We start from the raw sequence: 17,381 nt of genomic DNA, 5'->3' as shown, positions 1-17,381 counted from the left end.
TCACAATTTTAAAGAGAATGCTTCTAAAGTTTTATTAGTAAGTATGATGCTTACTGAAAGTTTCTGATTGATATTCTTCAAGAGATTAAGGAAGTCACCTTCCAATTCTGGCTTGCTAACTTCGTATCAAAGAGCAATGAAATTTATCAAATTGCCTTTTCTTCATCTACTGAGAGGATCATTTAATCTGCAACACAGTGAATCACATACTAGATTTTCTCACATTACACCAACTTTACATTACTGAGAAAAGCCCTACCGACCCACTCACTTCAAGTACTATTGAACATAACAAAAAAAACAGGCGCTTAATCCCTTCAGTTCTTTACAATCAAGCTTTACAACGTACTAACAGATGCCATATTCTACGACGACAATTAAGGAAAGTGTTCAAATGCTTTCATCGTTGATATATCCCTGTCCCTGGTATCTTCTCACCCACAATGGGAGAGACATTTTCGTAACCAAGAGTGCAGAGGCAAGCATCTTTGCCCCCAAGGGTGAAAATGGCTGCTCTCTAACAATACTTATCTATTAGATCGAAAAACTCTGCCAGGCTCACTACAGACTGCTGATAATGCTGAGAAACAGAGAAAGAGCATTGAAGGGATGTTCCTCAAATTCAGGAACTCCCCAGAATAAATACACAACACCTGAGAACCCATCACAGTACCCACCTCATCCCTGTGCTTCTGACAGAAAACCAAAAACTGGGATGCCGCATCTCCCTTCCTGCTTCGTGGAGCAGAGGCCGTGGTCTTCTTCCTTCCAGGAGGAGACCCTACTCCTCTCTTGGGATCGGCTTCTGCCATCTTCTGAGGAGTACTCTTTACCGTCCCAGGGTCACTTTCTTGGTTTTCGGCAGAGCTAGACAGCTTGGCTCTCCGCCTTCTCTTGATGGGAACGCCCTCTTCTCTCATGGACTTGGGGTTATCAGCAGCTTCTTCAATGACTCCTGAGGATTCTACCATTTGTCCCGGAGACTCCACAGCAATGCTTGCCTCCTTAGCTACGTGAGGGTTGAGATGAAGCTGGTCCCCCACGTAGAGGAAAGTGAACTTAGCTCTCCGCTCCTCTACCGACATGCTTGCAGCTTCTTCTGCTTGAACGATGCCCATTTCCCACTGGGCCCTCAATTTCCCTGAAATAGGTTTCAACAGCTGAAAAGAAAAACATAAGACATTGTAAGTTTCATTATACAAACAAAAAAGTAACCCACTTTAAAAAAAGGATACTTTTATAATTCCAGATAAATTTAGAAATCAAAAACTATAAAAACCAATTAACTTGAAGGTTTTAGACAGAAATCAGCCCAATATAATAACTACTATTTCTTTAAACAGGAAGTCAATTCCAATCACATTTAACTAATGTAATATGTATATCACATAATATATATTATATATAACATTTTTTATATTTTTATATATACAGAAAGAATAAAAGTTATAAAACAAATTATCTCTATCATCAAATGGGTAAAACGAATAAACTGTTCCTAAGGAAACTTGTCATGTTTTGTAACAGAGTGTACTTGGGCAAAGTTAAACAACGACAGACATAAGCCATTATAATAAATCAAGCAACCGTAATTTCAAAAAAGATAAATAAGAATAAAAATTAAAGTTTTGGTCTAAAATTATACTTAAGGAACATCTATCACCTTAATCTTCTCAGCTTTCGTGGGTGCCTGCTTGGCACTTTCCTGGCATAATTTTTCAAACTGTCCTTCTCCTTCAAAAGCTACAAGGCTCTTCTCAAATATCCAAGCTCTTTCTGGGGCATCACCAAAGAACTGTACGTGATACTGGCGTGCACTCTTTTTCTGACCTAGTTTTTAAAATAAAATGTTAGAACTTGAAAGTTAGAATTTCGGATGAAATTAGGCAAGTCTATTAATAATTACTGATATGAAGCTGGAAGCTGCTTTGAGGTCGTTTTATCTGGTGCTGCTTGAGTCTGCTAACCTCGAAAACAGTCCCACTCTCTTCATCCCCACCATGCTCCATGTCAAAGAGAAAGGAAACGCATTTATGAGGGACTCAGATAAGATTCAAATTAAACTAGGAAAGAAAGTGGACATCTCCTTCCTTCCAAGATCCACTTAAAAAGATTACCAAATAGAGAAGGCCAAGAGACAACAGCAGCAAAAGGGCCATTCAACAGAGAGGGGCCTGTGCAGCAATGAAGGGATAGAGACTGGTGTCAGACAGCCTGAGTTCAAATCCCAACCTCACCACCTACCAGCTGGGCAACCTTGGGCTGGCTACTCACTCACAATGTTCACAGGGGGAATTAGGGCACCACTGACCCCTGAGGGCAGCCATGAGGTCACAGGGTAACCCCTCAGATGTCTACTGCTGTTCTTCTTAGAATAAAGGAAGAAGCCACATCCTACAGTGCAGCCAGAAGGGAGGTGGGTGAGGAAAGAGACACTTGATCCCAAAATCCAAGAGAGGAGATGCCATTTTCGGCTGAGGAAGAGTGAGGTTGAAAACAAGCAAGCTGGTTAAAAGGTCAGATTTCGGTATGCCTGGGTGGCTCAGTCAGTTAAGCATCCGACTCCTGAGCTCAGCTCAGGTCTTGATCTCAGGGCGTGAGTTCAAGCCCCGCGTTAGAAGTCAGATCTCTGTACCAAGTGGAACAAGAAAAGGGGATCTCCATAGGAGGACTACCAGCCCCTGCTCCTTCATAGAGAATGCTGGTCACAAGAAATCCAAGAACACTTCCTAAAGAACCAACACATCCAAGAGGAAAAACCTCTCCATTGAGTCTTCTGGAGATCCTCCCAACTAAATGGACAACGACCAGCTGGCCCCTCTAAAATAAGCTAACAGTCTCCCCACATACAGGCTGCAGCAGCTCTGAGTGGTACCCTCTCAAACACAAATGCAGCGTCAAGGACCCCCAGGACCCAGGGAAGCCCCCAGCAAAAATGAGTCCAAGACACATAGAAATAAGCAGTCTCTGCAAGGCCACACACACAAAACACCAGGAAGAGAGGACACCTGACAAAGAAAAAGTCTAGTTTGCTATGAAAAGAGAAGAAAAAGAGCTACTGGAAACTTTAAAATACAATTACGAAAAAAAAATCAGCAAGAAAGCTTGGAAGGTAAGTTAAGAAATCTCCCAGAAAGAAAAATAAGGTGAAAAACATCTACTCCCATAAGAAACCTATAGGATCAATCCAGGAAGTACCATACCCAAATAACTGTTCTTCTAGAGAGAGAAACAGAGAAAGCTGTCAAAGAATGAACACAAGACCATATCTCAGAACTAAAACAATCCTAAGTGCCTCATCCAATACCCATACCAATGCACATCTTTCTGACATTTAAGGTGTTGGGGGAGGGGACAAGGGCAGCTTCCGCGTTAATGGAATAAAAAGTAGAATAACAAGGTACTTCAAGAGCAGCCCCGGATGCTAGAGGGAAATGCTGTAATACCTTCAAAATTCTGAAAAGAATTATTTTCAACATAAAATTCTATACTGAGCCAAACCATCAATCAAGTGTGAAAACACAGAAGTAGCATCCTCCGAATGACAGGGAATCAAATTTACCTCTCATACACACTTTCTTAGAACCCCAAAAATATACTCCAGCAAAAAAGGAAAACTGACCAAAAGTGAGCACAGTGTGGAGCCACAGAAAACAACGCATATAACTCAGGAAAGCATCTTAAAATAAAGTCTAAGATTACTACTATGCAAAAGGTTAAGAGTGCCAGCAATACAGATTGAAGCATGAAAATGGAAGATTCCAGGAGAGAGCTCCAGGGGAAGAAAAGATAAAAGAACTCTTCCATACCAAAAGAAAATCTGAGCAGCAGGGAAAGCGGATTAAAAGATGAGATCCAAGGGGTGCCTGGGTGGCTCAGTTGGTTAAATGTCTGACTCTTGATTTCAGCTTAGGTCATGATCTTGGGGTCCTGGGATCAAGCTCTACAGCGAGCTCCATGCTCTGCGCTCAGAGGCTCAGCACAGAAGCTGCTTGAGATTCTCTCTCCCTCTACTCCTACCCCTCCCCCTGCTCACGCACACACACACTCTAAATAAATAAGTAATCTTTTTTTTTTTTTTTTAAAGATGAGATCTAAGGAGCAGAAAAGGAAAATGATAATCACACACAGGTTTTCACTTTTTCCCCCAAAAGGAGAAACTACATAATAGGATGAGTTTCAGGGACAGAGAAATGAATATTTGAAAAAAAAAAAAATAATAATAATAAGGCTGTATAGCCTTATATAGCAAAGTATATGATTTTAAAAAGAAAAGCAGGGGTGCCTGCCTGGCTCATCAGTGGAGCATGGGACTCTTGATCTCGGGGTCGTGGGTCCAAGCCCCACATTGGGTGTAGAGCCTATTAAAAAAAAGAAGAAGAAGAAAGAAAGAAAGGCAATAATTAACTCCAAGAAAAACAAAAAGTTGTACAAAAAAGAAAATGCAATTACAGAACACAATTTGCTTTTCACTGAATGATATTTACATAGTCAAAATTATGTAAACATTTATGTTTGATGTAATAAAAACAGTGAGTTAATTTGCCCCCTGGAGTGGCTGGTAGGCTAAAAATTAAAACAAAAAACACCAAAGAACAGAGGATGGGAAGAAAAGAAGAAATGACTGAAGAGAGCAGTCTTCATTTTCCATAATAGAAAATCAACAGAAAATATCTAAATGATAAATCAAAAGATAGTAATTAAAACTAGAAGAAAATGTTGAAAGAGTTAAAAATAATTAGCTCTAAGTTCACTACTAGCCTCTCAATAGAATTCGGGCTGTTTTTAAGTGTGTATACTTCTTTGATTTTACAATAGGTGAGATTCAAAAATATGTTAAGGGATTTGTGACTTCTTCCATTACTTTAATACTCTGAAAGAACTTTCCTTGGTCATGAAAAGGACTATAAACATATGTCACAGCATTTGCATAATGAAGAAAATCTGTCACAGTGCATATGATGAAATAATATGAACTTACATTATTTTTTATAAATAATTACACAGAAAAAATGCTCTTTACAGGTCAGGTGAAAAAAAGCAGAGAAGAATACTATAGTCTGATCCCAAGTTTGTAAAATAAATGTAATTAGTTTCGAAGTTCTTTCCTATCTAGAAACTTGGTAACAATATAACCCAAATTTTCCCCTTTTTTATGGGTTTCTTTAATCCATATGAATTTCTCTGGTTCAAGTTGAGAGGTGAATATCTACCAGTTGTCCCACCATTTATTAGTAATTATTTCTTCCTGTGATTTCTGATGTTCATCAATCATGGTTGGTACAAAAACACCTGTCATTGACTCCCCCTACCTAGAATCCCTTCTAAGAGAACCTGTCCTCCACCAATAGCCCAGGTACCTAATTTTGCATTACAATCCTTTCCTCCCCATAATGGCCCAGTGGACTTAAGGTGGTCCCTGACCCTCTGGGCCAGACTGAGCCAGAGTCTCTCCAGATTCTATAGAATCCTTTGAATTAACAGCAGTCACCCATGCATGCAGAATGGACTCCACAAAGAGACAGGCTGCTGTGGAACTGAAGCTCTAGGGAGGAAGAGAAGCCATAAAAAAAAATGCAGACAAGTGCCTACAGAAGCAAGAATAGAGCACAGGGACAAAATCACAAGGACATGACACCACAAAATTCTACAGGAAATAAAGGACAAGCATCACCATGCCTGAATTTCCTGGTTTAGTCCCTGGGGGGCACTGGAGCACCAAAATAGGTAAAGCAGAAACTGACAAAATTGCAAATAAAAAAAGGCACATCCACTATCACAGTGGATGATTTTAACACACCTCTCTTAGTAACTGAGAGAACAAGCAAAAAAGAAAAAATCAGTAAGGAGATTATACTATAGAATAACCCAAGATACGAGAAAGCCAGATTACCTATATTTTTAGAAAATGCTGGAATTTAGAAATAAAGCAGTGAGGTTTCCCTTCCATAACAGAAAAAGTTGACAACAAAATTTTCCACAGCAGATAATTACTCGACTCCCGACCCCAGTCGTCTGATGAGAAGACTAGTGGGACACAGGTGTGCCAAGGGGATGGTGAAGCTCTGGGTGCAACAGAATTCCGTTTTCTTCACAGTATAGTATCTAAAACAAACATTTATTTTCTGTTCCCAACTTAAAGAGTCAGGCCTCAAAGCTGCTCATCGATCTGGATGCCCTTGTAGATAGTAGGCAAGACAAGTTATACTGCCATATATCACAAAAATGCTACTAAAACTTTCATTCATTTAGCTTTTCAGAGGAAATTTGAACTTTCAAAAGAGTGTGGACTGAGCTGCAGCTTATGAGTTGTATTCTCTTCTGCACGTATATTATACTTCAATTTTTAAAATCTGAGTGCATTACTAAGATCCAAATTCAAGCACATCTATAAATCCAAGCACGGTAAGTGGGAGAAAAAGGTTTACATACACAAAAATAAAGAAGGAAATAAAATTTGGCATGGGGATGGGGGTAAGGTGAGGGAGTTGCATCTCACAGGAAAAAAAAAAAAGAAAGAAAAACCTGCTTCACAAGACCCCCATGCTCAGCCAGATCCATGCCAGAAGCCACCCCTTCTTCAGGTCCCTAGTCCTTCCCCAACAAGGACGCCTAAACCCCCAAAGTATACCCATTACTCACCATGTTACTCCCACCATGGAGTTTCTGCATGCCAAGTGTTCAGGAATCATAAATGGACCCAAAGTTCTACTTGGAGCCAGATCTCAGTACTGCCTGGAGTCCTACCTCACACATCCCTGGTGAATTCTCTGTCTCTCATAGCACTGAACACAACTGGCACCCAGATCTGGGCTTCTACACACCACTGTCTTTTTTTTTTTTTTTTAAGATTTTATTTATTTAATTGACAGAGAGAGCAAGAGAGCACAAGCAGGGGGAGCAGTAGAAGGAGAGGGAGAAGCAGGCTCTCCACTGAGCAGGCCCCTGGGATTATGACCTGAGCTGAAGGCAGACACTTAACCATCTAAGCCACCCAGGCGCCCCTACACCACTGTCTTCTAAAAAGACCCAAGTTTTCTTCAAGAAACTGGCTGATTCCATGACTAGGGCAAACAAAGTATAAAATGAGCATGGAACATCTTGTTGGGCCACATGTAAGAAGTGCTCAAAGGCTGACTGAGACATGTCAAAAGGACACTGCTGAAAGGGACTTAATGGGACTCCTGCTGGTTAAATTTGGGGCAATTTGAGCATTAGAAAGAGTAAGAACTGGGGCACCTGGGTGGCTCAGCAGGTTAAGCACCTGCCTTCGGCTCGGATCATGATCCTGGAGTCCTGGGATTGAGTCCTGCATCAGGCTCCCTGCTCAGCGGGGAGTCTGTTTCTCCCTTTGCCCCTCACCTCGCTCGTGCTCCCTCTCTCTCTCTCTCATAAATAAATGAAATCTAAAGACAGAAAGGAAAGAAGGAAGGGAGGGAGGGAGTGGGGGGGGAGGGAGGAAAAGGACTGGGGGAAGGGGGTAACTGGGTGATGGGCATTAAGGAAGGCGCTTGATGTAATGAGCACTGAGTGTTATATGCAACTGATGAATTACTAAATTCTACCTCTGAAACTAATAATATATTACCATATTAATTAAATTGAATTTAAATAAAAAAAATTTTTTAAAGAGTAAGGACTATACTATATAACTAAATTTTTAAGAGGAAGCTCATTTACACAGAAAAATGCCAGTTAATTAAACACAGAAAGCATGATAAAAATGGACAGTTACCATTTTATAAGCCACTGGATCATAAAGGAATGCTAAGACCATGAGGAAAGACTGGCAGGGGAAACTAATCTCCAAACATGGCCACAGATCACTCACTAATGACAAAAAAAAAAGGACTGTATTTTCCACTGGAGAGTTTTGTTGGCCACCACCTACTGGGAAGTGGGACAGCTGACACCAAGAGCTCCTGATAAAATTCAACTGAGACATGTGTCCTTCTGTCATCCCCCTACCCCCCATTCTCACAGTTTCCTCTGACCCCTTTTCTTTTCAAAGGTCACGTGAATGTCCTATCAGCTGGAGGGTGTTCACCCTGGTTCCCTTCCTTTTGAACTACTTATCAAATGCACATTACCAGTCTTCTGAAGTTGATTTGCTTGTGATTACAAGTGCTCCCTCCCCTACATCCCCAAACACTGCCTACAGAAACACACTGCAAGATGGCAGGTATTCAGTGAAGGGCCAAGCTCAAGCCCCTTCCCTCAAGAACACCTACATGGTACACCTGGCTGGTCTTACGGACCTGAGTCTGATCACAAGAGACTAGAGCAGTGAGTGCTGGGGGCAGGGAGTGCCAGTCTAGACTGCAGGAGCCTAAAGAGATAGGACAGTGAACAGCTAACTGCAATGCAAGCACCCTTTTCAATCCAGAGCGAAGAAAAAACAGGCACAGGGAAAACACTGAAGATTGCTGGGGAAGTCTAAGCAAGGGTCCCGAGGATGGGGCAGTGTCACTGATGCAGTGTTTCCTTACATGTGTCTGGGTGTTGAGTTGGGCAGGAAGCTGTCCTGGTTCTCAGAAGATCCCTGCCAACGCATCTAGGGGTGAGGCACCATGAGGCCTACAGCCTCCATTCACATGGGTCGGCAAAGGAGTGTTCATACTCAGAAAGAGATGGAGCAGGCTAAAGTTTGCAAATACAGGTGAGGGTTCATGGGTGTCCACTGTACTGTTCCACTGTGAACCATGGGCTTGGACAGTTTTTAAGTAAAAAACAAATAAGCAAACAATAAATAAAAGCTTTCACAAAGCAAACAAACAAGCAACAAGATGGAACTGAAGTGTGAACCCTTGGCACTGCTGGGAAAGCTGGGGCATGTCTGGCGACATAAAGGCACTAAGAATGGGTACAAAATTATCTAAATTAAATGATCCAACACTGGGATCCTGCAGGGGAAATAACTGGTCAAACTGGAATGCTTTCAGGAAAGAGCCCTAGAGGTGACCAGGGGAAAGGGGATAGATACGATAAAAATTCAGGGTTTACAAGTAAAAAAGAGGACAGTAACATGTGCTAACATCTGAATGCTCACTACTCACCACGCAAAGACCTTTCCAAACAAGTGTTATTATCATTACCCTCCTTTTTCATATGTAGGGAAATTGGGGCTTAAGGAAATTAAGCGGTTCATTACTAGACCAACCAGTTGAGTTAGACCCTGGCAAGCTGACTCCAGAGCCCATGCCTCCACTGGGAGCATAATGCTCTGCTCCAATGTTGTAAGCAAGAGTAAGGGCCAGAGAATAAAGGAGGAGGAAGTGAGAGATAATAAAAATGGTGCTGGAGTGAATGTCATTCAGACAGGCTGTTGTAGACTATAGGAATTATTTTGCTCTAAATCAGGGGAAAGATGTAATGAAATTAAGATTAATTAATCCCAGGAGCCGGAACCAAGAGACATTCGAAAGACCCCTTCAATCACATAGGTCTGAGATGCCGGGAGCTTCATATAAACAAAGTCAAAACCCCCAGACATTAAAAAGGAATTGCTTGTGATGTGCTAGGCAGACCAGTGGCGTGAAGTCATAAAGCCCACCGTGACTTCTACTTCGCTTTGCTGCGTGGTTTTAGAGAGCTGGGAAGGAACCAGTAACACCTCAGGCGCACACCTGTGTGCCTGCCCGGCCTCTGTCTCAACTGATAGTTTTTTTCATACTCTACCAAGTCTAGATGCCTCTGGGGTACATCCTGGGGTCCCTGAAGCCTCATGGAAGGGACTCCCCAATTCTGGCAAGCTGAGGATGCCAAAGGTCCTCCATGGAGTCAGAGCTGAAGCCGGCCCAAAGGTTCTTCTCTGGCCACTACAAGTCCTAAGCAGATGTGCTTTCCTGAGCCTCAAAGCAAAGTCCAACCAGCCCCCGGGGGAAGAAGGCTAGACAGGACTCAGAGGCACTCAGGACTCGAGCATGGTCCTCTCTGTTCTGAACCCACCCCCTCTCATGTCTGTTTGCCAGGTAGGCACCCCTGTGCCCCATCCCCAGCAGCCATCTGCTTCACACAGCAAGCCAACAGCACCCCAACTCGTAGTGGGAGCAGCAATGCCACTCCTGTGAGAGCTCAGGCCTCCAGCCAAAGAACAGGAGGGGACATGTACTCACGTACCACTAAGAAGCCATATAAGGCTGACTGATCAGCAGTACCAAGAGGCCAGGAAGCCCGCCTGGCCCGGCCCACAGCCCCAGTCACCCACAATTCTGAAGGGTGCACAGGTCAGTTGGGCACTACCCTGGCTCAACTCCAACACTGTGCTCACCATTTATCACCTTCCTCAAACTAAATTCAAACTTTACTCTGGAAGAACTTTCTAGAAGAATCTCAAACCACCTGAACTCATTTTTCCCTCCAAAAACACACGAGCTTTTATGTTTTGTGAGCTCCCCAATTAATATTTAAATTTGCATCTGCTCTAATCTGTATCATAACATATTATATCCCTAATGTGTTCTTCAATTGCTCCATAGACCAATTTATATTCCCAAGTTTCATGATGCCAAAGAAGATCATTTCTAGTTTTTTCCTTCTTCCCACAGGCCTAAAAAATAAACTGGGACATTTTTATAACCCAAACTTAGTATAAAATATAATTTCTGAAAATCATGCTGAAATAAGCGATCACTGTTTATCTAAACAATAAATTATCATAAAACCTAAAAAGCAATACAAAGCCAAGACTACTTCTCTATTAATATTAATTCAATCAGATAAAGTACATATCTGAGTTGGATATAAAAAGAAATGGCAGTGTGTTACATCTGAACCAATTATTAACTTTAAAGTTGCAAAAATGAACCACCCACTGTAAATTCAACAACAAAAAAACAAAATCCAATTCACATATGGGCAAAGGACTAGATAGACATTTCTTCAGAGACATACAAATGGCCAATAAGCACAAGAAAAGATGCTCAGCATCACTAATCCTTAGGGAATTGCAAACCAAACTACAGAAAGTAGACAGACTATACAACAGTGGGTGCCAGGTGCTGGGAGGAGCGAGAACGGGGAGTTATTCCTGAATGGACACCGAGGTTCAGATTCACAAGATGAGTGAGTCCTGGGATGGATGGTGGTGATGACCACTCAGCAATGTGAATGTGTTTAATACCACTGAGCTGTGCACTTAAAAATGGTCAAGATGGTAGAGTTTATGTTATGTGTATTTTTGCACAATTTTTTTAAATAAAAAAGAACCATAGTAGGGCTATGGAAGAGTAAGAAAAAAGTTTGGACATTAGAAAGATTAAGTGCAGAAAGAGAAAGATGAAACAACAGTGCAAAAACACAATACCTTTAAGTTTGGTATAGTTGTGAAGGAGTGGATCAGCAGAAACCATGCATGGCCACCAAGGGTAACCGGACACTTTGGACCACACCAAATCACCGACATTATATTTCAACAGGTGGTCTTTGTCTCTGCCAGTATTTGGACAGGACTCTTTCTTAGCTGCAATCTGAAAATGAACAACAAAAGACATACTAACACATCCAATAAGTACCCCTAAATCCAGCCTTCTATCCAAAGATTAATCAGGCTAGAGGTTTAAAACACACACACACACACACACACACACACCTAAAAAAAGAGCATGCTTGGGGCGCCTGGGTGGCTCAGTTGATTTAAGCATATGCCTTTAGCTCAGGTCATGATCTCAGAGTCCTGGGATCAAACCCCACATTGGGCTCCCTGCTCAGCGGGGAGTCTGCTTCTCCCTCTCCCTCTGCCCCTTCCCCCCAACTTGTGCTCTCAGTCTCTTTCTCTCAAATAAATAAAATCTTAAAAAAAAAAAGGAGCATGCTTCCCCTGCTATCACTTCATCAAAATTGTCCCTTGCCCTAGCTAAAGAATCAGCACAGTGCCTAGCACACACAGTAGGTACTCAACATTATGAAGAGCCCTACATAAATCTACTTCCATGGCCTGGTTGATGGTCTTTAATGGTGCTTTATTCACCTGGTCAAGGAAAATGTTCATGGATCAAATCCATATCCTCACCCTCCCGCTCCCGAGCCACGTGTTTTTCAGTTCTCTGGAGCACGTGCATCACCCAGCAGGAAAGGACCCAGAGTGGCAAGGACATCAGGAGGGCTTGGCAGCAAGTCTCAGCTCCATTTGTGATCTGAGTCCTGGGGCTCTAAGCCTCAGTTTCTCCACCTCAGAACACAGGTTACTTAGGAAGCTGGAGACCTGACCAGGGCCACTGACAGCCCACACACAGTCAGTTTGACTCCTGGTCTCCTCGTGAGTGTGAGTGAATTCCTGAGCTTTCCCATAAGAGCTCTACATACTTGGGCAAGTTGCTGAACTTGTTGGGCTTCAGTTTCCTTGTCTGTAAACCAAGGACAGCAGCTTTGAAATCTCACTAGCTGTTAAAAAGATCAGTGTGTATGGTCGGAAGGGCCCAGAGCTGCCACATACACACTTTCAAAAAAATGCCAGCTGGCTCCCCCACAGCAAGCGCCCAGCTTTACATTCCTGTGTCATCTAAGCAACACGGCGGCCCCATGAGGATGAGTAGTACCGCCCCCACGCTGAAGAGGGAGAGTCAAAATTCAGATATTTTACCCATGTTTTCATAAAACCAAGCAGCAGAGCTAGGAATCACTTGCACCGGCCTCTTCCCCAATGAAAGAGTGAGGTCCCCCACAACCATGGGCACTTCAAAAAACCCCTGTAGCAGCCCAGCTCACTAAACTGATCTTTTAAAAAATTCACTGTCGTAGGGGTGGCTGGGCGGCTCAGCCGGGAAGCGTCTGCCTTCGGCTCAGGTCATGGTCCCAGGGTCCTGGGATGGAGTCCCGCATCGGGCTCCCTGCTCGGTGGGGAGCCTGCTTCTCTTTCTCCCTCTGCCTCTGCTGCTGCTCTGCCTACTTGTGCTCTCTCTCTCTCCCTCTCTCTTACTCTGTCAAATAAATAAATAAAATATTTTAAAAATAAAACTTAAAAATAAAAAATTCACTCTTGTAATTATATTAGCAAAAGCTAAACAGCTCCTGAGCACTTAAAACACTTTTTTTAAACCTTTAAAAAATCTTTATTTTAACGATTTCAAGGAAACTGTGGCCATTTCCCCTCTTATCTGTGGAAATTGTAAAGAAAATTCCTCAACAGTAATTTTAAACTAAATATTCCAACCTTGGTGATGATTAAATATTCCAACCCAAACTAGTTCCAGGTTCCCTTTGTCCACCCCTGCAAGTGAGCCTGGAGCTTCAACTAAATACCAGTGGGCACCAGGCACCTTCCAGATTCTGTTCATACAGACTATACAGACTGTCTCCAGCCCCTGGCACCCTCCCTACCTCCTTCTGCCAAGGCCAAAGCTGCCCGGCTCTCTTCTATGGCTAATACTCATTTAAGTAGTGGGCCATCCTGAGTGCCACTTTAAGACACAGGGACATTGGGGCGCCGGGGTGGCTCAGTCGTTAAGCATCTGCCTTCGGCTCAGGTCACGATCCCAGGGTCCTGGGATGGAGCCCCGTATCGGGCTCCCTGCTCCGCGGGAAGCCTGCTTCTCCCTCTCCCACTCCCCCTGCTTGTGTTCCCTCTCTCACTCTCTCTCTCTCTGTCAAATAAATAAATAAAATCTTAAAAAAAAAAAAAAAAAAGACACAGGAACATAAACCACTACATTCCTTCATTATAAGTTAGAGGTTTCCACCCAGTGCTAGATGAGTGAACACTTGCTCAGATGTGTTCAAGTGCTGGGCTCTGCACTAGGAACCAAGAGTGTGAAGGTGTAAGACACAGCCCCAGCCATCAAGGGGGCAGACCACGTGCTGGACCACCTGGTAGAGGAGACAAGTGGACAGTGAACCAAGTGGAAGGACAAGAGCACTTGTACAACACAGCTCTGCTTCCCGCTCCTCAGATGGTATAAACTGAAGAAGCCCCATGCTAGATCCCAACACACCTCCATAATTAGGCTAAAGAATGTCTCCGGAGAGAAGATCCATGAAAACAGCACAGCCTAAAGGTCAAGGGCTCTGGAACTGGCCAGACGGGGGTTTAGAAACTGGTCTTACCTCTCTTTAGCCATTTTAATCTTGAACACTTAGTTAATCTCTCCAGGCCTCACAACTGGCTCAACCGGCTGCCGTGAGGCTTGAGGGAAGCAATGCCAGGGCTTCCTGAAGTGGGGCCCCAGGCACAGCCCAGGCCCCACAGTCGGCCGTGTGCACACAGGGAGAGTTGGAGAGCAGACGCACGGTGGCCTCTCCTCCCCTCCACCCCACCCCGCACGCAGAGGCACCCTCGCGTGGTTTAGTTCACGGTAACTAGCTGCTGCACTCGACCCTACCCTGGCCACAACTCCTCACAGGTACCTTTTTATCTGAGGGACTTGAGATCTTGGACACCAGTGCTGCTTCAACAAGACCCTGCTCCAGTAAGGAGTCATATTTTATGCTTCTCTTCCTGCTCCTTCTTGCCTTATTTTCTGGTTTTTGTCCATTTTCTTCTGACTGGGACACAGCAGCAGCACCGTCACCACAAATTGAAGATTCAAAGAGAGGTTTCCCATTCATGTATGTTTTGGTGATCTTCAGCTTAATTTCCGGAGAGCCATTTTTGATAGGGGTGGTGTTAGGCGGTGTCCCAAGTCCTTTCCCTTCTTGGGACTCAAAACGTAATTTGGCATCATGAGCACCAGGTTCTCCATTAAATACACGGGAAGTTAGGTCTTTCAGCTTCTCAGATGGAATAAAGGGAAGGGCATCATGGCCATTAAATTTTTGCATGACCCCCTCCTGCAGACTGGTAGAGAGGTGGGCTTTGCTGAGGAATACAGAGCATTCACGATTCACTTCACAGTTCTGAGTCTTTCCATTTGTATTGCCAAGGATTTCTGGTGCCTGCTTCATCTTTATGTACTTTACAACTTTCTGAACAGAAAGAGGACTTTTTTGATGCTAAATTCCATTCAGCCCAGATGCTTCCGTTCTTAGAACACTACAGTATTAGAAAAACAAAAATAAAAAGAAACATTATGTTTAAAACCTAACACAAATATGCCAACACCTCTACACCTTTGTGTGGTTATTTGTTTTGAGGCATTTATGATACTTCCATCATAAACAGGAGGGAGTTCTAATGCCATAAAAATGAGAGAGAATCACAAAATGATAAAGCTGAAAGGAAAGGAACAGGGACAATTTTTAAGGGGGGGAGGGGACACAAAAGTCAGGCACGGAGACACAAGTCGTGCCACCACCACCAACCAGCAATGTGGCTGTGGACACTTGCTTCAGTCGGCTCAATCACTGTTCAATGGGGAGCTCACCATTAGTACGTGTGCCTGAGGCAGCTCACACAAAGACAGGCCTTTGGGGGCGCCTGGGTGGCTCAGATGGTTAAGTGTCTGCCTTCAGCTCAGGTCATGGTCCCGGGGTCCTGGGATTGAGCCCCACATCAGGCTCCCTGCTCAGCGGGGAGCCTGCTTTCTCCCTCTCCCCCGGCTTGTGCTCTCTCTCTCTCGCTCACTCACTCTCTCTCAAATAAATAAAATCATTTAAAAAAAAAACAAAGACAGGCCTTTGTAAAAGGACAAGAGGGAAGAGCTCAAAACCAAAGTTCCCCTGGTCGCAGCTGAGGCGGACTCCCAGGCAGAGGTTCATCAACATGCCCAAAGTTACTGATCAGCACAGTTGAAAACCAGATCTCCCAAAGCCTAGCACACCATTAGTTCCAGATTGATGGTGGGGGGAGTTACAAGTGAGAAAACAACCCGAGTCAGTTCTGGTTCATGCTCAGGCTAACCTCTGTCATCCACCCCTCCTTGCCCCGGCCCAAATTAAATGCTTAAGACAAGAAGCGCTGTAGTAACCGCAAATTTTATTTAGCTACCTCCTGAAGATTAACTAGCAAGGTCAACACTGCTGAGCCTTAACATGTAGTACTTGCAATGTGCCCTGCTGGCCACTTGAGGCCCAAGGGCAGAGGGGGGCAGTTTTAGGAAGACCTCAGGCTACATGGGATGATCAGGGGCTTTACTGCATAGCTATAGTCCCCACCTGGGGACACCCAGTGAAGGCACCAAAACCCAAAGGTCAGCTAGGAACAAGCTAGGAACAGGCAGACACCCATTCCACTCCAGCTGGGAAGACATTCACCCAGCCTGCACTATGACGGGCACCAAGAAGGCAGCCCCAGCAGCATCGGACACCAGCGAGAAGCTGAGAGTACAGAGCAGAGAGGTCCACACACGTACAGGAGTAGTTCTCAGCTGAGGAAGATTTTGCTCCCCAGGGACACAGCACTGGAAACATTTTTTGATTGTTACCACTGGGGAGCTGCTACTAACATCTACTGTGGAGGGTCAAGAAGCTTGTTCAATACCCTCTACACACAGGACAGCTCCCACAACAAAGAGTTATCTGGCTGAAAATGCCAATGGTGCGGAGGTGGAGAAATCTCAAGTGCAGCAATGAGGGACTGACTGTGGCAGCTGCAGTTTCCACATGGACCTCATTGGAGAGACAGGACCTCATTGGAGAGACGGGACCTCATTGGAGAGACAGGAAAAAAGAGCAAACTCAACAACCCGAGTTCCAGTTTAGCTTCACGCGAACTAAATGGCCTTCTAGCACCAGAATATGTAGAAGAGCACGTGGTTTCACTCACACAATATTTTTTTTAAGGTAAATTTTTCCAGGGGCGCCTGGGTGGCTCAGTCTTTAAGTATCTGCCTTCAGCTCAGGTCATGATCCCGGGGTCCTGGGATCGAGCCCCGCATCGGGCTCCCTGCTCCGCGGGAAGCCTGCTTCTCCCTCTCCCACTCCCCCTGCTTGTGTTCCCTCTCTCGCTGTGCCTCTCTCTGTCATAAAATAAAATAAAATAAAATAAAATAAAATAAAATAAAGGTAAATTATTCCAACTCATGTCAGATTAACTGGGCAAAAATATAAAAAACTACTTGAAGACACAAAGAGAGACCAAAAGCAGGAAGAAAATATACTGGAGTCAGCTCCTTAAAGAAAGGAGCAGTACTGGGAGAACATCTCGGCTTTCAGTTTTGTGCTTAAGGAGAGTTTGAGGCAATGGGAATAGCTGTACAAGAAGTAAGACTTCTAGGGACCCCTGGGTGGCTCAGTCGGCTCCGGTCATGATCCCAGGGTTCTGGGATAGAGCCCCACGTCAGGCTCCTTACTCAGCTGGGAGCCCGTTTCTTGCTCCTTCTATTCCCCGCTCATGCTCTCTCTCTCACTTTCTATCTCAAGTAAATAAATAAAATCTTTAACAATAAAAAAAAGAAGTAAAACTTTCAACAGAAGAGAGCCATGGAAGAGGAGCCCCAAATTCTGCATATAAACCATGCCCAAATTCCAGGCTGACATATATATATAGGGACAGAGTCCACGTAGCCCAG

At 44.0% G+C, this 17,381-nt stretch overlaps 1 protein-coding gene across 1 annotated transcript in view; it reads right to left on the bottom strand.

Annotated features, from left to right (window-relative positions):
* The window catches only part of NSD2 (nuclear receptor binding SET domain protein 2), a 57,962-nt gene extending 43,026 nt beyond the window's left edge, over window positions 1–14,936 (bottom strand). The window contains 5 exon segments of the mRNA XM_032395463.1: window positions 678–1,160; window positions 1,664–1,830; window positions 11,306–11,468; window positions 14,341–14,918; window positions 14,921–14,936. Coding sequence (XP_032251354.1) covers window positions 678–1,160; window positions 1,664–1,830; window positions 11,306–11,468; window positions 14,341–14,918; window positions 14,921–14,936 — 1,407 coding nt within the window.
* Window positions 14,937–17,381: the final 2,445 nt, after the last annotated feature.

The sequence above is a fragment of the Phoca vitulina genome, unplaced genomic scaffold (assembly GCF_004348235.1).
Source record: "Phoca vitulina isolate PV1807 unplaced genomic scaffold, GSC_HSeal_1.0 scaffold85, whole genome shotgun sequence".
NCBI classification, from domain to species: domain Eukaryota; kingdom Metazoa; phylum Chordata; class Mammalia; order Carnivora; family Phocidae; genus Phoca; species Phoca vitulina.
Note: the sequence above shows the minus strand (reverse complement) of the source record. Positions and strands in the feature narration are given on the sequence as shown.